At 48.1% G+C, this 24,614-nt stretch overlaps 1 protein-coding gene across 5 annotated transcripts in view; it reads right to left on the bottom strand.

The window, feature by feature from the left end:
• Positions 1–14,038, bottom strand: part of MVB12B (multivesicular body subunit 12B) — a 100,380-nt gene extending 86,342 nt beyond the window's left edge. The window contains exons 1-2 of one of the 5 annotated variants that reach the window (XM_084650318.1): positions 13,379–14,038; positions 210–332 (exon numbers count right to left, since the gene is read on the bottom strand). In XM_084650318.1, the coding sequence (XP_084506444.1) occupies positions 210–320 (111 nt within the window). In that variant the 5' untranslated portion in view covers positions 321–332; positions 13,379–14,038. Of the gene's footprint in view, positions 1–209; positions 333–533; positions 2,033–12,228; positions 12,898–12,970; positions 13,105–13,157; positions 13,248–13,378 lie in introns of those variants that run through there. The other 4 variants (XM_084650319.1, XM_084650316.1, XM_084650317.1 and 1 more) reach the window with 4 other exon arrangements.
• Between the last annotated feature and the right edge of the window lie 10,576 nt (positions 14,039–24,614).

The following is a 24,614-nucleotide window of genomic DNA, read 5'->3' as shown; positions in this document are numbered from 1 at the left end:
CTAACATGACTGCACATGGAAAGTATTGCTAAAATACTTCCAAAGCCAAGACCTGGAGGAGGGCGGCTGGTAAAAAAAAAAAGAACCCCCGAACACGTTCTTCAAGGTGAGCACACAAACAGCCGGCCCATTCTCTGGAGGAGATACTGCTCTCTGCAAAGCAAAGGACAAACTAACAATATTCCCAAGGCATCATCAGCTCTACTTACTACGTCGTAACCTGTCGGTGCCCGGTTCCGAGATGCAACCACTCCAACTCCTGTGATAGGATCCATTGGCACGTCTGGCAAGGCATCGGAAAGGTCTCGGACTTCAGGCATTATGGACTGTGCCTGAAACAGGGAGGCAGAGTCAGAGGGCTACGCAGCAGCACAGCCCCTTAGACAGAAAACCTAGCACATGCATAGCCCGCCCGCAGGGGCTCTCTGCGTGCTGGAGCAGCTCCTGCTATGGCCACATGCACCTTCAGCATTTTAAAGTGCTCAAGCTTTCAAGGATTTTTAAAGAGGCATTTGCTTTTGATAAGAACTTACATTTGTGCCCTCTCTGATAAGTCAGGAATTCAGGCCAACAGCCTCTTCTGAGATTAACTTGATTGTTTCCAGGACGTTTAGCCTGGGCTGGTCCCCATCGAGTGCCCGTAAGTAAACCTTAGCCCATCACCCAATGAAAGGCAAACTGACCCCTGTGATTCAACCGGGCTCAGGTGGCTCTGCCATTCCTGGAGGGAAGGAAGCTACTTTGAATGACTCTGTTCCAAGGTTCCCCCTTGCAGCTCAGTAGCAGACAAGCAGAGGATTGCACTGTGAGCCTGCCTCCCTTCAGGGCTTAGCGAGAGCAGGTTAGAGACCTGGTTTACATGGCACCTGGTTCACTACGTACCTGGCACTGTACAGCAGCTGGGACACAGAACGACATGCCTGTCCCACACAGCTGAGACACCAGGGAGGCGCAAACAGGCCCATGGCCTGGAGACTTTCGCACGCACACAGCGTAGCTGGGTTTGGAGTGACTTCGAGGGGCGGGGTGTGCCAAGCATAGCAGGGGAGCGGGGCCGAGGGAGCAGTCAGCGGACAGGTCACCCGGAGCGCGCGGGTCCCAGGAGTAGGTGAGAGGGCTGGGACAGAATTCTAGCCGGGGCGGAGTCCAGGCAAGGCTGGGGGAACGGTGCCATTGCCTGTGGCATCCTGCCAAGAAAGCCGGTTGAGGCAAGTCCTCTCTTGCTTCCAGGTAGGAATGCGCCAGGAAGCCACCCCGATGCCAAGCGATGAAAAGGCAGCACTGTGTAAACGAGCGTTGCTGCTGGGAAGCTGGCCAGACAAGCCGTGCAAAAAGCTACCTCATTCAGTTGCTTTTTCGCAGCAATTAAACCCCAGCCTCTTCAGGGCTGGTTACATATTGCTTCTCAAACAGGCAGAGGTGAGTGCTGGTGTGCACGCTTCCTACTGCCGGGTCATGGTGCAGGCAATAAAAGGTGACTCTGGTGTCTGACAGAACCGTGCTACATGGCGAGTCAGCATATCTGTAGCACCCCCAGCCGCCAAAACCCCAATGGTCAGCATCTGTCTACGATGTCAATGAAGCAACTGCCTCCAAATTGGTGTCAGGAAGAGTTCTGCTTCTAGTTTCTTGAAAATGCAAAGAAACGGAGATGCAGCTCCCTTCATTCTCTAGACAACTCAAGCTTCTAGCAATCTGGAGACAGGAATTTGCATTTTGAACCCTGGCGTTTTCCCCTTCTATTTCGCATACAGACTCCTCAGCTTCACACAGTCAGCGTAGGAGAATGAAGGCAGCCCTGAGAATGGAGAGACTGCAGCCCACCCACAACCGGCACCTTCCAGCAAAGATGTTCTCATGTTTAGTTATATACAACAACCAACCCAAACCCAATGCTGTTGCTTGGGGTTCAAAACACTGCAACCTCCCAAAATGCTTTGCAATTGACAATTCATAACTGAAGGCATTATGCTGTGCAGTGCTGACGCAGCATAATGTGAATTAAAATACAGAATACGTAAATCTTCATAGAGATGTGTAGATACGTTTACTGATAAACACACCTCCAGGTTGCTCGCAATAGCTTTGTGACCTACTGATGCCCATCAATTTCTTTTGCTATGTAACAAATATTGATGTTAACGTCCCTTAGGTGAATCCACACTGTCCTTCAAAGAAATAAAGATATTCCCTAGTTCACGACAGGAAAAGAGAGCCTCAGCAGATTTCGGAATGGCGACTACGATCTAAGCAAAGGGGAAGGGTGTCTATTCTGCTTAAGTGTTTCCGTTTCACCAGCTATTGCTGCATCCAAATGCGACAACAGAGGCAGGTACCACAGTGGCAGCACTGACTGGCAGTAGGCGAACCCAGGCTTAGCCTTCAGGACTAGTGCCAGGACTCGACATGCTAGAATGCTGGGATGAAAAAGTCTTTCCTTCCTTCCATTTGTGGAAAACACTATCCCATCTGCCCCCTAAGCAGCTGCCCCATAAGGGATCGGACATCACGACAGGCGGTCCTCCGCTGGAAGACTCACAAGAACGGAGCGTACAATACCTTTTCTCTGAAACCCACAAACCAGCAAGGCCACGATTTTCATAAGTGACTGGTGATTTGGGGAGGCCTCATTTCCAGAAAGCGCTGAGCAATCGCCCTTTGAAAATGGACGCCCATCCCTTTGTGGCGACTCACAATGGGTGTCCAAAAAAATCACAGCTTTTGAAAATCTTGGCCCAAGCCATTTCCTCTAGGCAGCTAACAAACCAGCTACCTGTCCGTGCATGTGATTTGCCTGAAGCAGCTTCTCCTCCTCAGAACCTCCCAGCCTCTCTCACACACCAACCCAGGAGTCACGGGGCTGCAAACCATGCCACAGTCCCATCCCGCCTCCGAGGGACAGCTGGCCCCAAGGAGGGGAGCTGGTGTGTTATGGAACACTGCACTACAGAGCTGGGGAAAGCCTGCCCGGTCACACTGCACAGGGGCAGCATGCGCGATTTAACCACAGATGGACGTTCCCAAAAAGAACAGGAGGACTTGTGGCACCTTAGAGACTAACCCATTGATTTGAGCATGAGCTTTCGTGAGCTACAGCTCGCTTCATCGGATGCATGCCGTGGAAACTGCAGCAGACTTTATATACACAGAGACCATGAACCAATACCTCCTCCCACCCCACTCTCCTGCTGGTAATAGCTTATCTAAAGTGATCATCAGGTGGGCCATTTCCAGCACAAATCCAGGTTTTCTCACCCTCCACCCCCCCTCCCCCACAAACTCACTCTCCTGCTGGTTGATGATCACTTTAGATAAGCTATTACCAGCAGGAGAGTGGGGTGGGAGGAGGTATTGTTTCATGGTCTCTGTGTATATCATGTCTTCTGCAGTTTCCACGGCATGCATCCGATGAAGTGAGCTGTAGCTCACGAAAGCTCATGCTCAAATAAATTGGTTAGTCTCTAAGGTGCCACAAGTCCTCCTTTTCTTTTTGCGAATACAGACTAACACGGCTGTTACTCTGAAACCTTTCCCAAAATGGACAGTTTTGCATAAAAACGTCATTTCTTTTGAAACTTTCTCGCTTTTCAACGAAAAACCAAAACCTGACAAATTGGGTGGGGGGAGGGGTGTTAAAAACCCAGAAAATTTCTGTGAACCTTTCTGAAAACGTTCGCCAGTCTCCAGCCAGCTCTACCCCTGAACTAAAGAGTTCAGCCACATCACCACTGCATCCCCTCGCCTCCCCCCAAGCTTGCACAACGTTTAGCTTGAGATTTTAAATGCACAGAAGTCAGGAGATGCAGAATGCAGTTTGTCATCAGAACTCTCCACACTTCTGAGTTACACTGGCTCGTTTCACTCAGCCCGTCTCAGTGCCCCTTTTAGAGCAGGGCACGGAAGGGTCACCACTTCCCCCCATCCCAGACGGCTTTCTTTCTTTCTTTCTGTGTCTAGCAAAGTTCCTCAGCATTGACTAACTGGCTCACACAGAAATGTAGCTCAAGCTGCCTGTAGCTCTTTAATCTCAAGAATTACAGGGTGATGCTGGCCCCGGACACTGTTTATCCCTGAACCGCAGTTTTGGGTTCCCATGGAACTAAAGGTTTAGTGAGAAGCAGCTGCGCAGACGGAAGACTGCTGTAGTCTATGAGAGTTAGTGAAAACCATGAACAGAATTTTTTTTTTTTTAAATTGAAAATAAGCCCCTCGTGAGCTGCGAGCATCTAAGGAGAAGCAAATTTCCCATGCAATTCCAGAATTACCAGGGCTCCTTGTAACCATGGTTTCTGGTGGAGCTGAACTTTTTCTGGTGTGCCTCATGAACAATTTGTGTAGTCTCCCTAGTTTTCACTCTCAGTCACTGGCTGAAAATACTTGTTGCTTTATTGCACCCAGGATCAAAAATACACTTCTGCTTATTAGTAGCCCTCAAGTCTCCCCACATAGAGTTATTTTGCTATGGACACTGCCAGCAGCTGCCGGACCCTGAGGAGATCACGGTTTAAGAGAAAACATGAAGTTCCAGCTTCCGACACATGTAAAGGAGGGACCATTTCCTCAAAGGCACAGGTAATGCTGCTGTGTGGTTTTGGTATTGCAGGATGCTTGCCAGGCACAAAGCTCAGCAGTGGGAGCAGGGTAAAGGAGGGTACAGAGAGCTCAGCATAAAGGCGAATGGCTGCAGTCCCACAGCCCAAACCTGACTAGTCAAAGCTAGTAAGCCCCTGCGCTGTGTAGCTGGTCTCGGAATCCAATGAAAGCTCAACTCACCCAAATGGGATTGGACGTCATGGGATCCGGGCACCAACTCTCCCAATGTCATTCTGCTAAGAACCTGGCCTGCAGCTCCACCCCTCGCTGGGAAGGGGCAGTTCTAGGCATCTGCCTCTGCTGGCTGGCCACAGGAGCCGGGTCCCCGGCAGAGGGGAAAGCATTGCAGCGACTGAGGAGCAGAGAACAGGGCTTTGAACTCACCCACTCTTGGACAGCACAGGCTGGGTGCTCACCATCAGTTAGGAGCCCCCTTGATAGCCCCAGGAATGGGCTTCATGAAAGTCCCGTCCAGCACCCTCTGCCTGGGAGCACGCTGGCTCAACGGCGAGGCTGCTGCCTGACTGCTCGGACTGGCCCTGTCAGAGAATCCAAGTGTCTCCCAAGAGAAACAACAGCAGCAGCAAAGGTCCCTGCCCCTCCTCTACCACTGTGGAACGGTGCGCAGCTCAGAGGACTCTGCAGGGGAAATAATTCTGGGGAATCATCCAGATGCCTGGGGAACTTTGCACAGTGGGAAAGATGCCCAGGGATTCTAAATACCAGTATTTCTCTGGCCTTCTCTCCACTGGGAAGTGCTGCGGCCACACTGGTACGGACCATGCTGCACTGAACAGACACTTGCCAGAGCATCCGTGAACTGGGTTTTCCTTCAAGACCGGTCACCCTAGAATTTAGCAGCCCGTTGTCTGACTTGTAAGTGCCAGCCCAGTGGGTGTCTGCAACCCTTAGAACAAGTCACAGATCCGTGCTCAGTGTCTGGAGGGAGCTACAGACACAGGCAAGAGCTTCTGTATGTACCCTGGGGTGTAGCTCAATACAAATGCACTTCTCATTCCATTAAGGCTGACACGAATCTGCCCTCAATTTAAGGGGGAAAGGTGCCTTTGTCAACGAGGTGCCGTGTAGCAAAAGCACAAAGCTGTTTTGTGGGTGTCTGACTCACAGCATGGTGGGCAGGGGGCAGGAAACAGCATCAATCCTTACTTTGTCACTGCTCACACAAAGCCTTTTTGTACGGGTAACAGCAGAGGTTAAGAGCTAAAGAAACAAGCCTTTCTCCTTTGAGATGGCAGGAGATGGAGGCTGCAGGGCTGAGTCACAGATGTGACACTGTCTTAGGGGGCGTGGGAGATGTACGCACACAGTCAAAGGAAGGCCAGAGCTTGACTCCTATTCCTGGTGGAGCAGCACAGTGTGGCCAGCTCGACACATTCCCTTCTAGCCAGGTTCCCCCGTGACGCAGCCAATGCGGACACGGCACTGTAACCTGACAAACAGGCTCCAACAATTATCCAGGGGAAGCATAGCCAGACTGGGCTAGACCTGTGCATAACGATAAGGGCCCAATCCTGCTCCCCTGGGAGCAGGACTGCATAGACTCGGGCCCTGGCTCCTTGAGCCAACTGGGACTAGATGTGCATTTGGCCGCAAACAGGGCTCCATTGTGCAAGGTGCTGTACAACCAGAGGGATGTGTTGGCTTCACATGAGGCTGAGGGGATCACCTCAGGGAAGGGAGTGATCTTAGAAGCTCCCTTGCCTTTGTGATGTCTTTCACAGCACCCACAGACCCACCACGGGCTGCCAATCAGTATGCACTACACTTCCAGCCTTCCCTCCATCCCAAGCCTCCTGAAGATCCAGCTGCTCTGGGAAGCATTCCAGCTCTGCAGACCTCACCCCACCGAGGCCTTGGGCTGCGCCCTCAGACGGCTAGTGCCCCGGGGCGGGGTTCAGCTGTCACACACTGCGCCTAGCTCAGCTCCTACAGCTCTGCTGCCAAACCACGGCTCACATCCTACGAGCATGGAGCAGGAGCCTTTCCCTTCCCAGCACGTGTGCTGCGGTCAGACTTAGCTGCAGTCCTGTACTCTGCTACCAGGGGCGCATAGCTACAGCGCCATGTCACAGAAGAACTAGGATTATTCAGACAGCTCTGTTGGGCTGTGGGTTGCCTATTTAGGGCAATTTCTCATCTTGGGGATGGTCCTGGGATGTGCCTGGAATGGGTATGGATGGGGAGGATGTCCACTGGGAATGCAGATAAATATTTTTGTGAACTTTAAACAGGTCACAGAGGAGACCCTGGCTGGGCAAACACGATTGGTTACACTTCATTCCTCCCTGGGGGGCATTAATGAAGTTTGCTTGCTTTACCTTCATGTGTCTGAACTCGTGATTTTTTCCTTAACAATAAAAGAGTGGATTGAATAAAGATGGAGGATTACGCAAACATTTCTATTAGACAGCTTGTTATTACAGTGAGTTTCTCTTTAAACAGTGCAAGGCTGACCTGTAGTCCTGGCTAGACACACTGCAGCTGAGAACTCAAACCAGCTGATCGGGAGGCTGCATTTTATAATCCCATTTGATACCCTCAGTGTTTGTATAATTCCGTATGGATAGCCCCCACCCCCCCAACTCCATCCTGAGCAGAGTCGCTTTGGGAAGAGATCAAATCAATTCAGAGATTGCTTCCAGCTAATGGGAAAACATTCTTCCTTTAGGTCAGTCCAAACGCCCTGTGCACACCCAGTCCACGTTGGCTGGGAGACCGAAGATGCCGAGCTCTAGGAGGGCAGATTCAAATCGCTGCTGTGGGCACTGCTCACTAGGGAAGGAGGGGAGAGGGAATTTGCCGGCCAAAGAGCTCACTTGCCATCCCTCGCAGTCCGGTAGCACCAGCACTCTAGGCACGACCCACTGCACAGGAGGACTCGTCCCTGCTTGGAAAGCTCAAAATCTAGGTCGACAAGCAACGGGCCAAGGCTGGGAGAATATGCTTTCGACAGACATTGTTCATAGTGCTGATTTTATGATTAAATAAGTCCAGAATGACCATCCCCGACTGGCCTTCAAGCTGGCTATTATTTGCTGGCCAGTCTCTTGTCGGCATCACAGCAGAGATAGGTCTTGAGGAAGGATTTGGAGGAGGAGAAGATATTCCACATACAAAGGAGAGCGTGGAGGGAGGCACACAGATGGTTGGGGAGAAGTAGACAAGTTCTTCCCTGAGATCTCCACATCACACGCTAGGGAGGGAGGGTTTCTCTATTTGCATCAGCAGCTCACCCTGAGCAGGGTCACGCATTGTTATAAATAAGCCAACTCTTAATTTTCCTTGTGGTCATCATGGCACAGAGGAGTCAGGCTCCCACACTGCGGAGCAGATGCAGCACGGGCAAACACCTACATTCACCCAGGAAATGCAAGCACTGCCATCCTGATCCATCACTATACTAAGGAGCCCAACTGCTTCTTGCTGGTTGGTTAGTGGGAGCTCTCTCCCCACAGGGTTCAACTCAGAGTCAGCCTGACCATCCCTTCACTGGAAACATGCTCCTACCACTGCCTTGTGGTGAGTTCTCCAGTAACCCTAAGGGGCAGCAGTGACCCAAACAGTGCCCCACATTCTGAGAGCTCCCCAAAGCTGCAGGGGGGTGGAAGAGGAAGAGCCTGATCCTTTAGGAGAGACTCGCAATAACCTCTGAAAACCTCATCATTCCCCCCATGCTACCCTTTGTCACGGCTAGAGGACTCTAACCAGCATTTCAACTCCATCCTGCTGCAGATAGCTGACCTGGCAGTGCTCTATGGGCCACGCAGCAGAGATCAACCTTGGGACTTCCCAACTGCAAACCAGGAAAGGGTCAAGATGTCAGAGGTTTTACCTGTGGACACGACATTAATCAGCTGGGCCGGACTTCCTGCGGCACTGGGCTCTGAGCCAATAGACTGCTGGCCTTTTAAAAGAAAATGGACAAAGTAGCCCACAGCTTGATCCTGGTATGTCCCATTCTAGAGATATCTTCAGCCTTAAAAGTGGTCAACATAACAGTGAAGAGAGGGAGGCTGGGGGCCAATAGCAGAAGATGTATCAGGACAGAATATTTCAAAAGGATGAATATCAAACAAGCATTCAGTGGCAAAGGTCACCCAAACTGAAATAGGATCCCGAGTCAGAGGATCTTTTGACCCCTTTCTACAAACGCACACACAATATTTAGGGGTTTTTAGCTCTGGGTCCATCTTTGGAGAGAACACTGCTGATCACCTGGGCTGAGGAGCACACAATCCAGGAGACACTAACTCTATTCATGGGACCTGTGGACTTTAACTGAGAGCCTTTATCTGCCTACAAAAATATTCCTCTCAACTGGAAGAAGCAGCGTGCTCTCAGGTAACATGTTCCAGTACCTTAGATTCCTTCAAAAGAGTTTTCTGAGTTTCTTGAAAAAACCAAGATCCTTGAGGGGGTTGCTAACAGTGCTCATTATTGAAACAAGTTACATTGTCCAACCAGGTCAAAGCCGAGTCTAGTTCTTTTTATCCTAGCTTCTCCCGTAAGACTTCATTTCACAGCCTTTCCTAACTTCCCTTAGGTCACAGATCAACAGATATACAGAGCTCCCTTTCTGACTGGTATCTTAATCCCTTGTGTTTATATCTTTATAAACACACTCTTTCCCTTTCTCCTTCCCTACCTTTCTCTCCCACCTTATTTTCATCGTACGTCATCTTCATTTGTATTGGTTTACGCTAAACGTATAATACTTGAAATGGACAATAAAGCTATTTCATTAATACGCCCTGACCACAGGCACAGGGACACTAGAGCACAGGACAAACAGACTTGCATACTCTAATGGTGAATTTCTGTTAGTTTAAAATATGGAACACTAAGGTAAACTAGAAAACAAAGTTTTACAAATTCAAAAACAAACAACTTAAAGAACAAATTGTGTGAGAATGGAGCAGATCTGATCATCTACTTGGTAGATACACAACACGTCATGAGAAACCAGCACAGCTCTAAAGCTGAATGGCAGGGAGGACAATTTTATCGTTTCCTCCTTCAACCACATGCGCTGCACTTCTGATGCTAACTTGTTACCACAAAGGCAGAATGACATTCAGCAAAGATTAAACTGAAAAATTAAAACCTCTTACTGACTTCCTGTACCAAAGGAGAAATAAAGCTACAAAGTCTATGGAGAGAGACATTACTGTAGCCTTAACTCAAATACCATTGGAAGATTGTTTGCAAGTTCATTCTAAAAAGCTGTAGCTATTAATAGCACTCTTACATTTACACAGCAACTCTCAGCACAAAGCGGATTGCAAAGCACTACAAACTGACACACAGTCACGATCCCTTCACCCACCTCCAGAACGCAGCCACACTTGGGGCGTGATGTAGCAGCTGCTCAATAGCTCACAGCCAGTTTTACGACAGGGGAGAATTTTAGGCAGACAGTCAGATTTTGGCCAGGATACTGGGTTCCAATGCCGTGGAAGCTTTGATGGTCACAGGTAGTCACAACTTCAGTTTCAAACGTCATCCATGAAGCGACCTATCGTTTTGCGTTAGGTCCTCTCTACACTGAAGCTAAGGGAGGGCCCCGCTTTCAGTACAGCTGCTACCTGCACAGAGCAGTTACCGTCTGCAGCACAGATGGGAACCTGGGCTGGTCTAACCAGGAACAGGAACTGAAATAATTAAATTGGTTGTAACTTACACTGCAGTTATGTCAGTGCAAGTCCATTTGTGGACACTTGTGGATTACCAGTGCCCTATTTCAATTTCTCTTAAATCATTAAAAAAAAAAATTGCCAAAGGAAATTGAAATAGGACACTCAATCCAAATAAAGTGTCCACACAGGGACGACTTGCACTGAAGTAACCTAAGGTTTGGATTCCATCCGAGCTAGTTCCTTCTGAGTCATTTTGGTTCCAGGGTGTGTGTAGACAAGCGCCTTTGCGTCACGGGAACTGGGCTAAAGCCTTAGATTTGGTGTTGGAGACAGCTATGCATAATGAGACCAGAACTGACACATTATGTTCAGTGCCATGACCCCATGAACTACATCAGATTTTAAGCTTTAAACATCCTACTGTACCCAGAGGAAAGTTGACGGGTAAGGCCCAGTCTTGGCTAGGATTTAAAGATGCATTGTTAGATGATGTTAGCTCTCTCAATCTAACACACACTATCACTCCAGTCAAGACAAGGCCAAACTTTAGCACAGTGGCTCTCAACCTCTCCAGACTACCGTACCCTTTTCAGGGCTCTGATTTGTCCTGTGTACCCCGCAAGTTTCACCTCACTTAAAAACTACTTGCTTACAAAATCAGATATTAAAATACAAAAGTGTCACTGCCGCACTGTTACACGTTTTTACCATATAATTATAAATCAATTTGAATATAAATATTGTACTTATATGTCAGTGTACAGTATATAGAGCAATATGAACAAATCATTGTATGGAATTTTAGCTTGTACTGACTTCGCTAGTGCTTTTTATGTAGTCTTTTGTAAAACTAGGCAAATATCTAGATGAGTGGATGTACCCCCTGGAAGACCCCTGCACCAGGTATGCATGCCTCTGGTTGAGAGCCACTGCTTAGCACATGCTAACTTGGTTGAGTTGAAACCTACTGGGGAATCTAAGCTTTACCTTGACTACCTTGGTACCTGCTGAAGTACAATTTGCCTTGTCTACATTTAGAGGGTTTTGCGGGTATTGTTAGGCCAGTATAGCTGAACACGCAAAGCTGCCCCAAGTGTGGACATGGTTATACTGGTATAACGGTGCTTATAGGGGGTCAGGGAATTGGCATTAGCTATAGGAGTGTAAGAACAGTTATACTGGCGTAACTACATCCATGCTAAGGCTTATACAAGCATAGCTGTATTAATAAAAAGAAATCGCACCCCTGATCGACAGAGCTTTACAGGTTCAACGGAAGGACAGACTTAGCCTTTCAGAAAGTGTAAATTAGATCATGTTCGCTGGCCTGACCTAATCCCACATCTTTAAATCCCAGTCTAGACAGAGCCTAACACATGATAAGGTTGAGTGAAGCTGGGTGAACCTTCCCAAACACCAGAGCAGAAATACATCACTGGGACTTGTGTAAGTTGGAGGTGAATAAAGAAAGCTGCCGGTCGGTCGCCATTGCCCAGCCCATGTTCCAGGACAAGGAAATGCACGTTATCAGCTCGGCTGGGGAGAGACCCCTGAGAACTGGGGAGGGGGAAATCAAGAAATACTAAGGTGTGAGCACCTGTAGCAAAACACTTCACCTCACATGCTGCTCTTTCACCACAAAGTCCACTAACTTCCCACGGACAAATCAGCAGGCCAAGGTCGCCAGGGCTCTAGATCATCTTGCAGATTATTGGAGCTACTATTGCAACTGACCCAGCAGATCAAATCACTTAGTTTATCTACACAGGCGGTGGGTGCTGCACGGAGAGGGTCTCCTCCAGAACACAATGCTAACACACACCCAGCGACGACGAACCCGGTCGCCAGCACCGAAGAGCACCCAGTCCAAACTGAGAAATTCACCATGACTTTGGCGAGCCCAGTGAACTCGCTGTTGGTCTCCCTTGGCGCGCGTGGTCCCTCGGAAGGCCAGAAATAAGACCCTGGGACAACTCACATATCTAATTAAGCACATGCATAAGCGTTGGCAGAATCCAGGATTGTGCCGCGAGGCTCCAGGGACTGCAAGTTCCTGACTTCGGTCACCAACAGCTTGCAGGGGAGCAATGAGGGGGTGGATGGGCTTCTTCTCAATCCGCAGCCAGAAAAATGGTGGCCAGGACAGGGGCAAACTGGGAAATCATGGTCAGAGAGGCACAGGCAGGCTAGGCAGCCAATTGTGGCTGTAACTGAGTGCACACAAAGGCAGGGGTGCACATCAAAGCTGGAAGGCGCCCTGGGAAGCATTTGTTGTTGATTAGCCCCCTGTGAGGCTTCCGTGCCTTGCCTGGGAGCTTTTCCTCACTCCATTGTTTGCCAGAGCAGACGAATGTGTGTTGCCGCTTTCGGGGGCAGGGGGTGTGTTCTGGCTGAAGGGAGAGGACAAAGCCCGGCTGCTACCGCCAGCCTCCCCGGGACTCAGACCCACCCTAGCCCAGCAGCTCGCCGCCGGGGAGAGGACACGAGCGGCTCCCGGCCCCGGCGCCCCCGGGCGGAGGCTGCCCGGGCCGGGGAAGGCCGGGGGCGGCCAGCCCCCAGGAAACCCGCCCTGGGGCGCCGCCCCCGAGACAAAGCGGCCCCGCGCCCTGCCCAGCAGACGCCCCGACACGCCCGCACCCTCCCCGGGCAGCTCGGCGCGACCCCGGCCGGGCGAGGCCGGCGGAGAGCGGGGCGGGGGCCGCGGGCCGGGGACACTTAACTGTAGCCCGGGCGGCGGGCGGCGGCCGGTCGCGTCTGCCCCGTCGCAGGCAGAAGCAGCTGCTCATCGCCCGGCGCGGCGCGGCGCGGCCCGGCCCGGCCCGGCCCGGCGGGAGGCGGCGGCCTGCGGGGCCCAGCGGGGCGGCGGAGAGCGGCGGGCCGGAGCGCAGCGCGGCGGCGGTGCCTTACCCGGCGGGAGCGCGGCCCCCGGCGCCCGGACCCCCCCGGCGGGAGCTGCGGCCGGCGGACACCGGCTCGGAGCCGCCGCGCTGCGCAGAGCCCCCGCCCGCCGGAGCCCGCCCCGCGCCCGCCCCGCCGGGTCTCGGCGCCCCGGCCCCCGCTCCAGGCGCGGCGCTCGGCCTGTGCCCGGCCCGGCCCGGCCCCCCGGCCCCGGCCACACGGCGACTTACCCGAGGCTAGCCTGCTGGCGCGGCCCCCTGAATGGGGAGCCGGGAATCGGTCTGGCAATCAGCCCTGCTTTAATAGCGCTAGCTATTACCAGAGACGTATTTTCTGAATGACCCTAAACAACCCATATCCTTCAAACAGCGCCTCAGTGCAAGAAAGCTAAAGTGCCCTTCTCTGAAGCGTGGCTTGTTTACTGCTGGTAGAAGCAGGAGAGTAGACTGGAAGGAAGCTGTGCAGCAAATCCAAAGCGCAGCATCTTCTAAGGCCAACATGCTGCGAAGGTCTCCTGCCTAACTGTGCGGAAGGGAGCAGTCCGGTTGACCCCACCTTAATGGAAATCTGCCCACAAGATACTTCTGTTCCACTACCGTACTTGGTACGGGGGCTACAGAAAGCTACAGGCCCATCCAGGCAGGCTTGGCCCCCCTCAATTTTAAGAGCAAGATGCCCTCAGTGGGAAGCCACCATCCAGGTCTGTCCATACTCTCTCCCCTTACAAGGCCAAGAAACGCTGGCTGGCTGAGCAGGTAGCTCATTACATTGTGCTGCTTCCCTGTTGTGACCGGCTGGGCCCCTGTATCTGATCAGTCTAGTCTTAATTACATGGCTAATGATCAAATAATCCTGATTTCCCCCGTCTGATTTATTTTGCTCATAATGTGTCTGCTCTAACTCACCCTGCCAGGTGGCCCTTTATAGTCTGATCTTTTCTCACCTAGAAAGCTAGTTCCCTTTTCTAAAATCCTTTTTGAATTACTCTTTTTCATTACAGTTCTGTAACCTCTCTGTATATCTAACCTGCCTTGTGAATAGCTAAATAACCCTCTCCTTTTCGCTGATAGGTTTCTCTGCCCTCACTTTTGCAACGGATTGGTTTCTGTTACAGACAGGCATACAGCTCAGCCAATCAACAGCTCTTTATAGCCCAAAATGTAGTTTAGGGTTGCTGAGGTTGATAACTGACCTGCTCCAGCTGTGCTGGGAGTCAGGAGAGTTCGTGGGTTCTGTTCCCGCTTCTGTGTCTGATCATGTCTAGGTCAGTTCTCTGTCTTTAACATAGCGAAGATAAGATCACCTTGCAGAGGTCCTGTGAGGTTTAATTCATTAGTCTGTGTAAAGTATTTGAGATCCTTGGATGAAAGCTGCTATAGAAATGACAATTATGATTATGTTCCTGTGAACAGTATAAACACAATATACTGCAAGAGCAACTAATGTTCATGGTCTTCTTATTACCACGGGCCACCGCTCTGTTGCGTTGGGACCAGTCCTTTGTGCTACCAGTGTTATTACCTTTGTGGTTGTTCACCAGAGACAAAGCTCAACAGATGGCAGTGTCTGAACAATGATAATGCCAAGGTATTTTTGAAAACGTTTGTATGGGTCACGGGATCTGGTCCAAGAGGTGATTATAGTGGAACCACTTGGTAATAGTGACCATAATATAATTAAATTTAATAGCCCTGTGGGGGGAAGGGGCAGAAACACCACAGCAGCCCACCATGTAGCATTTAATTTTAGAAAGGGGAACTACACAAAAATGAGGAAGTTAGTTAAACAGAAATTAAAAAGTACAGTGCCAAAAGTGAAATTCTTGCAAGCTGCATGGAAACTTTTTAAAGATACCAAAATAGAGACTCAAATATATACCCCAAATTAAAAAACATAGTACGAGAACCAAAAAAGTGCCACCATGGCAAAACAAAGTAAAAGAAGCAGGGAGAGGCAAAAAGGCATCCTTTAAAAAGTGGAAGTTAAATCCTAGTGAGGAAAATAGAAAGGAGCACAAACTCTGGCAAATGAAGTGTAAAAAATATACTTAGGAAGACCAAAAAAGAATTTGAAGAACAGTTAGCAAAAGATTCAAAAAGTAATAGCAAAAATTGTTTTAAGTACATCAGAAGCAGGAAGCCCGCTAAACAACCTGTGGGGTTACTGGACGATTGAGATGCTAACGGAGCACTCAAGGACGAGAAGGCCATTGCGGAGAAGCTAAATGAATTCTTTGTAACATTCTTCACGGCTGAGGATGTGAGGAAGATTCCCACGGCTGAGCCATTCTTTTTAAGTGACAAATCTGAGGAACTGTCCCAGATTGAGGTGTCACTAGAGGAGGTTTTGGAACAAATTGATAAACTAAACTGTAATAAGTCACCAAGACCAGATGGTATTCACCCAAGAGTTCTGAAGGAACTCAAATGTGAAATTGCAGAATTACTAACTGTGGTATGCAACCTATCATTTAAATCAGCTTCTGTACTAGATGACTGGAGAAGAGCTAATGTGACGCCAATTTTTAAAAAAGGACTCTAGAGGTGATCCCTGCAATTACAGGCCTGTAAGCCTGACTTCAGTACCAGGCAAACTGGTTGAAACTATAGTAAAGAACAGAATTATCAGACACATATATGAACATGATTTGTTGGGGAAGAGTCAACATGGTTTTTGTAAAGGGAGATCATGCCTCACCAATCTCCTAGAATTTTTCAGGGGGGTCAACAAACATGTGGACAAGAGTAATCCAGTGGATACAGAGTACTTAGATTTTCAGAAAGCCTTTGATAAGGTCCCTCACCAAAGGCTCTTAAGCAACGTAAGCTGTCATGAGATTAGGGGGAAGGTCTTTTCAAGGACCAGTAACTGGTTAAAAGATAGGAAACAAAGGGTAGGAATAAATGGTCAGTTTTCAGAATGAAGAGAGGTAAATAGTATGCCCCAAGGGGCTGTACTGCAATCAGTTCTACTCAGCATATTCATAAATTATCTGGAAAAATAGGTAAACAGTGAGGTTGCAAAATTGGCAGATGATACAAAACTACTCAAGATAGTTAAGTCCCAGGCAGACTGCAAAGAGCTACAAAGGGATCTCACAAAACTGGAGAACAAAATGACAGATGAATTCAATGTTGATAAATGCAAAGTAATGCACACTGGAAAACATAATACCAACTATACATATAAAACGATGGGGTCTAAATAAGCTGTTCCCACTCAAGAAAGAGATCTTGGAGTCACTGTGGATAGATCTCTGAAAACATCCACTCAATGTGCAGCGGCCATCAAAAAAAGTGACCAGAATGTTGGGAATCATTAAGAAAGGGATAGAAAATAAGACAAAGTATCATATTACCTCTATATAAATCCATGGTAAGCCCACATCTTGAATACTGCGTGCAGATCTGGTCGCCCCATCTCAAAAAAGATATATTGGAATTGGAAAAAGGTACAGAAAATTGCAAAAAAATTATTAGGGGTATGGAACAGCTGCCATATGATGAGAGATAAATAAGACGGACTTTTCATCTTGGAAAAGAGACGACTAAGGGGATATATGATGGAGGTCTATACAATCATGACTGGTGTGGAGAAAGTAAATAAGGAAGTGTAGTTTACTCCTTCTCATAACATAAGAACTAGGGGTCATCAAATGAAATTAATAGGCAGCAGGTTTAAAACAAACAAAAGGAAGTATTTTTCCACAGAAAGCACAGTCGACCTGTGGAACTCTTTGCCAGAGGATGTTGTGAAGGCCAAGATTATAACAGGGTTCCAAAAAGAACTAGATAAATTCATGGAGGATAGGTCCATCAATGGCTATTAACCAGGATGGGGAGGGATGGTGTCCCTAGCCTGTTTGCCAGAAGCTGGGAATGGGCAACGGGATGGATCACTTGATGATTACCTGTTCTGGTTATTCCCTCTGGGGCATCTGGCATTGGCCACTGTCGGTAGACAGGATACTGGGCTAGATGGACCTTTGGTCTGACCCAGTGTGGCCATTCTTGTGTTCTTTCTCTAGTTCTCTCTCTCTTCAAGTACTGCATCTTCTCTTCTCTGATATCATTATTCCAAACAGATACAGCAACAATCTTCCTTGTATGCATTCCAGCCACGGCACACTACCCTCTCAACAAGACTCTTAAATCTTACTGGCTAGATAAATTTCTAATTGTTATTGTTATTTGATGTTGTGAAGGCAGAGGCTTTATATTTACTCAGTATGTTAGTAGGACCTTTTCTTCCAGTGTCTAGGACTCAAACAACTTTGTTACTACAATAGGCTCACTATGTATTTTTGTACAAGTTCCTGAAACATGACTTAAATGAGAACAGCCATTAAGTAAATCCACTGTCAGAAGACAGGATACTGGGCTAAATGGACCTTTGGTCTGACCCAATATGGCCATTCTTATGTTCTTATATTCTCTTTGTCCAACCAATGCCTTTTTTGTTTCCTCTGAGTGCATCACTAATGGCTGGTACTGGCTGCTGTATCTAAAGATTAAAGATGATTATTTTGAGTGGCGAGGAGTAGAATGCGTTTTTTGGTTTGGAGAGTAATTTAGAGAGAGAGAGATGATGCCTGGTGGAAATGAGGAATATATGCTCCATACATAATATATGCCCCAAATGCCCTATTACAAATACAGAAAGATTTCCTGAACTGGAGAAGTTGGTACACATTACAGTGTGTTAATGCTTCCCTAAGGAAATGCTGATACTGAGAGAGTCTTTAGTGTAATAATATTAAAAAACGCAGCGTTTCAATAAGACCCTCCCTGCCCACCCTAGCAGTGTGAAATCAATTGATTCCAGAGGAGGAGTCTAATTGCTGCTTAGTATCCAGAAAATCTTCCAAGATGTACTCGGGTGCATGTTTCTACATGACCTGCAATAACAGTTTTCCATGGGGAGTAGGTGGTGGTCATGAGCCTGTAGTGCTACACAAGAACAGCTTAGTTACTTCCTCTCTGGCATTATACTCACGGAAACGGTAAACTCTGTCGTGTAGCCATTGCCTAAAGAGAATATTGCAAGTCCAAGAAGAGCAACTGTTCCTGCTGCGGCATTTGGAGCCCTGAGCTGCTCCGGGTGGTTTCAATGATGACCCAAGAACACTTGCAGGGCTGGAGACCTTTAATCTGTTGCAGATTATTAGGGTTATGGAGAAGGAGCTATAGTGCCCTTTCATACTGCATAATCCCAGGCCCTTAATCTGCAAACACTTGCACATTTTAGTAATTTTAGTCAAATGAGCAGTCCCATGGAGTTCAGTGAGACTGCTTGAGCTTAAAGTTACTCATGTGTGTAAGTGTATGCAGGTATATATATTATGTTGCCATTGTACTTTTACATAATCCCTTTTCTAAGTACGTTTACTTATTTCCTTTTACTCAAACCACATTTGTGCAACACACCAATGCTGCAATCAACTGGATTTTATCAAACTTGTGTGCAGATTACCAGTGTCTTATCTTCTGGAAGTTTTTCACAAAAACACGTTGGCTTAGAGAATTTCTGTTCCTTGTTGGCCTTGATTTGTGGCTGAGTGAGACTGGTTTCCTCTCCACCTGATTTGAAGGGCACCGAGATTTTAAACTTCCAGAAGAATTCTCCAAAGCAATGAATGTACTACTTGGGTGTCCAGGCTGCTGTTTCTGAGAAAGGGGCAAGTCAGTCACTGGCCCTACAGCTCCCGCTCCTTGGACTGCACAGCACATTCTGCAGTGGCGCGTGTGCTATTTTCATCATTTGAACTCGTAAAACACACCCAGACATGAAAAGGCAGCAGCCGTGCTTCAGGATGAGGTGAGCACTCTCAGGGCACGGCAGAACAAGGGAGGTGATAAATAAAATGACCCGTGGGTTGGCCCTTTGGGGAGAGTGGGCTGTGCCAACCGGAGTCTGCAGCCAGGGCAGGCCACCCACAGACATGCTGTGCAAATACAATAGGGTTTGGTTACTGACAAAGAGTGAAACATTCTAAAATATATAAATAGTCTCAACCTGTCACCACATTTTTACAAGCCAATGAATCCAGCAGAATCCCCTCTTTGATTGCGCTCAAAGAGGAGAATGATCCTGTCTCTGCAGGGGCTATCCAGCCTGCAGCCTCCTGGGCAAAGGGAGGGTTTTATGTTAAAATCATGGTACTGGGGTTCGCCCCAGGAGAAATACAGGAAAGAACAGGTTATACCTGGGCCCTTACAGCTGGCGTCAGTGCTGCTAGTGAGACCCCTCTGAAAAGGGAGGAAGGAAGGTCAGTCTCTGGAGACGAGTCTTGTAGCCATTGCTGGGTAGGAAACGTGCGGTGGGGAGCTTGGAGAATCCACACAGCTATGGGTACAGATGACATGGGCCCTATGCTGTGGGGCAGGCACTGTGTGTTGGACACATGGCTTCCCTGTTCACAAACACACATGCTTGAGAATCCACAGGAAGGTGGAGTGCATGGCATAGATCCCCAGAGAGGCTCTCCCAGTCCTCCCAGGGCAGGGCGAGGGCTGTAAACTGTATACAGGTCCTTCCCCTGATCTTGCCATGGCAGCTCCGTGCACCAGCCCCTGGCTCTCCTTGGCAGGTTACCCCTGTTCCTCGCAGGAAGAGTGGATGGGCCAGTGCCCTGGCATGCAGAACAGGAGTTCACAGTAGCATGGTTTTGACAGCACATGCCGCGTGGGCCACCGCCCAGGGAGCAGCTCCACAAAGAGGCGAAATAGCTGGCAGGGTGGAGTAACATCCAAGACAGGAAACGCTCCCCCGGTGACAATGAGCCGCCACGTTTACATTTCAGGCAGCTTCTAAAAATAAAACGTTGGTCTGTCTGTTCTCAGGAAACCCCTGGGAGAGCCCCCAGAGCAAGACCTGCGAACATTGTGGGTTCCTATAGTTTCAGCAGAGAATGGATGAAATACGATTAGTCTATTTATTATAAACAGAGCTGGGCTGAACCTCAGCGCGGGACTCACTACGCTGCTCGGGATGAGGTCATTGGTACCTCTGGCCCATTTGATAAATACCAGAGTAGGTAGATGCTGTACCGGCCAGGGGGAGGGGCAGTTTGCTGGCAGCTGCTCCAGGTACATGGAGTCTTTGTGACTCCTAGTGGGACGCAGCACTCATCTGGCCACAGCAGGTGAAAATGCTGAGATTCAGCTTCACAAATGATCCCAGTTTGTGGGGGTGTCACGGTTCCTCCCCCACTCTGAACTCTAGGGTACAGATGTGGGGACCTGCATGAAAAACCTCCTAAGCTTATCTTTACCAGCTTAGGTCAAAACTTCCCCAAGGTACAAAATATTACCCCCGTTATCCTTGGACTGGCCGCTACCACCACCAAACTAATACTGGTTACTGGGGAAGAGCTGTTTGGACGCGTCCTTCCCCCCAAAATACTTCCCAAAACCTTGCACCCCACTTCCTGGACAAGGTTTGGTAAAAAGCCTCACCAATTTGCCTAGGTGACTACAGACCCAGACCCTTGGATCTTAAGAACAATGAACAATCCTCCCAACACTTGCACCCCCCCTTTCCTGGGAAATGTTGGATAAAAAGCCTCACCAATTTGCATAGGTGACCACAGACCCAAACCCTTGGATCTGAGAACAATGAAAAAGCATTCAGTGTTTTACAAGAAGACTTTTAATAAAAAATAGAAGTAAATAGAAATAAAGAAATCCCCCCTGTAAAATCAGGATGGTAGATATCTTACAGGATAATTAGATTCAAAAACATAGAGAACCCCTCTAGGCAAAACCTTAAGTTACAAAAAAGATACACAGACAGAAATAGTTATTCTATTCAGCACAATTCTTTTCTCAGCCATTTAAAGAAATCATAATCTAACACATACCTAGCTAGATTACTTACTAAAAGTTCTAAGACTCCATTCCTGTTCTGTCCCTGGCCAAGACGACTACAGTTTCCACGATATGCATCTGAGGAAGTGAGCTGTAGCTCACGAAAGCTTATGCTCTAATAAATTGGTTAGTCTCTAAGGTGCCACAAGTCCTCCTTTTCTTTTTACAGACAGACACAGACCCTTTGTTTCTCTCCCTCCTCCCAGCTTTTGAAAGTATCTTGTCTCCTCATTGGTCATTTTGGTCAGGTGCCAGCGAGGTTACCTTTAGCTTCTTAACCCTTTACAGGTGAGAGGAGCTTTCCCCTGGCCAGGAGGGATTTCAAAGGGGTTTACCCTTCCCTTTATATTTATGACAGGGGGAAATACTGTAAAAAGCAAGCTGTGACAGAAGACAGAGTCATGCATTCGCTCAGAGATGTAATGCCAGGACACTGTTTGCGTTACTCTTTTTTGGTGTGCAGGAACTCATTTGCCTCCCAAGCCAATTTCATTCGTGTGGTGAGACGCTGCAGCATTTCTCAGGTTTCCAAGTCTGCCTTTGTGTTTGGCACCAAAACAAAACAAAAAAGAAGCACTTAGTGTTTGGTTTCAGGCAGGAACTGCTGCAGGGTGAGCTTCAGGTGCTGTCCTCTGTTTCAACTGACTTCAGCACCTGCTTAGCCTACTCTTATGTAGCTTTGCATAGCAAAGTGTCTCCTTTCAAACTACCATTTTCCTTGTATGTTTCTACTTTAAACTGTGCTTCTGAAAGACAGATGAAATGGTCCCTTTGCATCCACTGCAGAAACTCTGACTGGGCACTGCTAACAGTGAAAATGGTGTTTGTTAATGACATATACACACATTTCCCTCAATTATTCCTTACGGGAAGACAGAAGCCAATGGGTAGAACAAGGGAAGTGCAGAAGTTATTGGAATTTCACTGTGGTTCGCTATCATGTATCAGCGCCTAGATGCTATTGTGATGGAAACCATTTTAGAAATGCTGTTGAATTAGATGTGTTACTTGTAACATCCAGGAAAGATCTCCTCTAGATTCCTGACCAGCACTCTGGGACAACCAAGGACGAGATCTCACCCACTGAATCTATCTCCAAATGTAACGAGTGCCTGTTGCACAGTGAGAGGGGCCTTGGGAAGTTTAGCGGGTGCTTGTAGATGTCCATTCAGTGTTTACCGTTATGTGTCTAGCAAACCTGACAATTACTTTAATACTGAATCTTACTGCATCGATGTTCAGAGCTTCCAGTAACCTAGGACACTACATTGCCCTCTTAGAAGGTTGAATCTAATAACGTATTCCCCATCATATGTAAACTAATGGGGTTTTTTCCTGTAAAAAGCAGATGATAGAGTCAGAGAGATTTAATTTTAAAAGAATATTCATAGACGTTGCACCACAGCCCAAGAAACTCCACGTCTCCAGCAGACACCTGCTCTCCCCTGGGATTCCCACAGCAATTACTTTGGGAGGTGGGTGACTAAGGGAGTCAGAGGGAAGAGGGAGCATTACAATGCTCCTGATTAGAGCAATACACAGCAGGGGAGCAGCTACATTTCAAGGGTTCCCTCTGTTGAGAGATGTATTGGAATTTACTTCTGGTTGACAGTCATCCAACCACGGACCAGATTCCTCTGCATTCTGGATGCAAACTGATTTTGCTGTCTGCTCAGTTTTATTTTGAGCTTAGTTTTTTGTTCTTGTTTCAGAAGCCATTTGTAACTTTCAGCTAAGACAATGGCTTATTGTTGAAAAACAGCACTGATGGTTAGTTTTTGGCTTGCTATAACTTTTTGTGCTTCACAGCTAGGCCAGCCCTCAGCTAGGTTAAAGCGGCATAGCTACACTGAAGTCCAAGGAGCTATGATGATTTAAACCAGCTGAGAATCTGGCCCTGAGCTCTTTCTGCGAAAACTCCTAGCTAATGGATGGGTGTCAGAGCAACAGTGAGTGTGGGGGTTGCCTTGGCATTTTCCTCTAATAACAGGAATCAAGAGTTGGACTTAAACCAGATTTAAAGAAACCTGTTAAAAGAAACGAAGTGAAGTCTGCCTCTGCATTCTCACCTCACCTCTCGCGCCTAGCTCGCGCCTAGTTACCGTGCACAGCGCAATTCTCACCACACTTTTCCAAGAGCCCTCTGCTGGTAAGCAGTGAGTGAAGTGGCATCTTGGCACCCTGGGTTTCAGTCAATTTAACGTTGTTTCTTACTGTGTGGTCTAGTGGTTAGAATACATGGCTGATAGCTTGGGCTCCTGTGTTTCATTCTCAGCACAGCCATCAAGTACTGTAATTGCAAATCTCTTCCACACCCCAAACCTCAGTTTCCCCATTTGTAACATAGGTCTAACATCTACTCAGCGGGAGGCCAGGAAGTTTAATTAGTGTGTTACTTCGACTATGTCTACACTACAGCTATACGGCAGTATATCTTATGTCGCGCAGGGCTGGGAACAAGCCACTCCCTGAGTGACGTGAGTTGCACTGCCCTAAGGGCCGGGGTGGACAGCGCTATGTGGGTGGGAGAGCTTCTCCCCTGGCATAGTTGCCATGGCTCATTGAAGGTGGATTCGTTAAATCGACAGGAGAGCTCTCTCCCACGGGTGTAGAGCGGCTCCACTAGGGAGCTCACAATGGTGCAGCTGCACCTCTGTACCCTGGCGAGTGTCGCCATGGCCGTGGCCAGCGTGCGGCGAGATCCTGGGCTGGGACGAGCGATGTGCAGAGCAGCGTCCCTGCTATTGCACTACTTGGAGGTTTGCAAGGCACAGGCCTTCATTTAAAACACGAAGACAGCGGGGCAGCACACGGCCCACTATTTATATATTATGGATCATAATATTTAAGTGGTCTGGCTATAACCTGTAACTAGTTTTCCCTGACAGATACTGCTCAGCACATCCTAACAGCTGTCTGTAAAACACATTTATGAATTGTTCATAAATTTCCTGACAGTTGCAAACAGTGCACTCAGGGCCCCAGTGATAGCCTCCAAAAGAGGTTCCAAGGAGTATGAAGATTTCAGGGAAGCATTCTCCCTTGTTACAGGAGGCGATGCTAACGAGGCTCCCTGAGGGAGTGAAGTCAGGCTGGCTCTAAAGAGATCCAGATACTTGCAAGATTACTGCAAGAGGTACATTCAATCAGGATTAAGTGTCATGATAGTGATCTGGGTTGACACAGTTTTCACCCTATCCATTTACTGGAGACTCTATAAGTGGAGTAGACTGGGCCTGTCGTATTTCACCTTAAAAATATGGAACTTCCTTTAGCAGTGTGGAAGAGTGTTAGAGGTCATGTCAGGCCGCAGCGGGGCCTTCGTCAGGCAGCAGAGGGTGGGAGTAAATAAGGTGAGAGGTGTGTAAATATGCCACTTATTCTAGCTGATAATTGCTTTCAACCATGAGCAATATGTGAACTTTTTTTTAGAGCAGAATATACTGAACTGTGAACAAACGGAAGACTAGGTCCGGGGAAAACACAAGGAGAAAAATGGAAGCGTTAGATCATAATCATTACGTATTACGGATCACAATTCCGCAGTGGCCTGGCGGTAACTAGTTTTCCCTGACAGATACTGCTCAGCACATCCTAA

This window comes from Lepidochelys olivacea, assembly GCF_965140295.1.
Source record: "Lepidochelys olivacea isolate rLepOli2 genome assembly, chromosome: 16".
Classification (NCBI taxonomy): Eukaryota; Metazoa; Chordata; order Testudines; family Cheloniidae; genus Lepidochelys; species Lepidochelys olivacea.
Note: the sequence above shows the minus strand (reverse complement) of the source record. Positions and strands in the feature narration are given on the sequence as shown.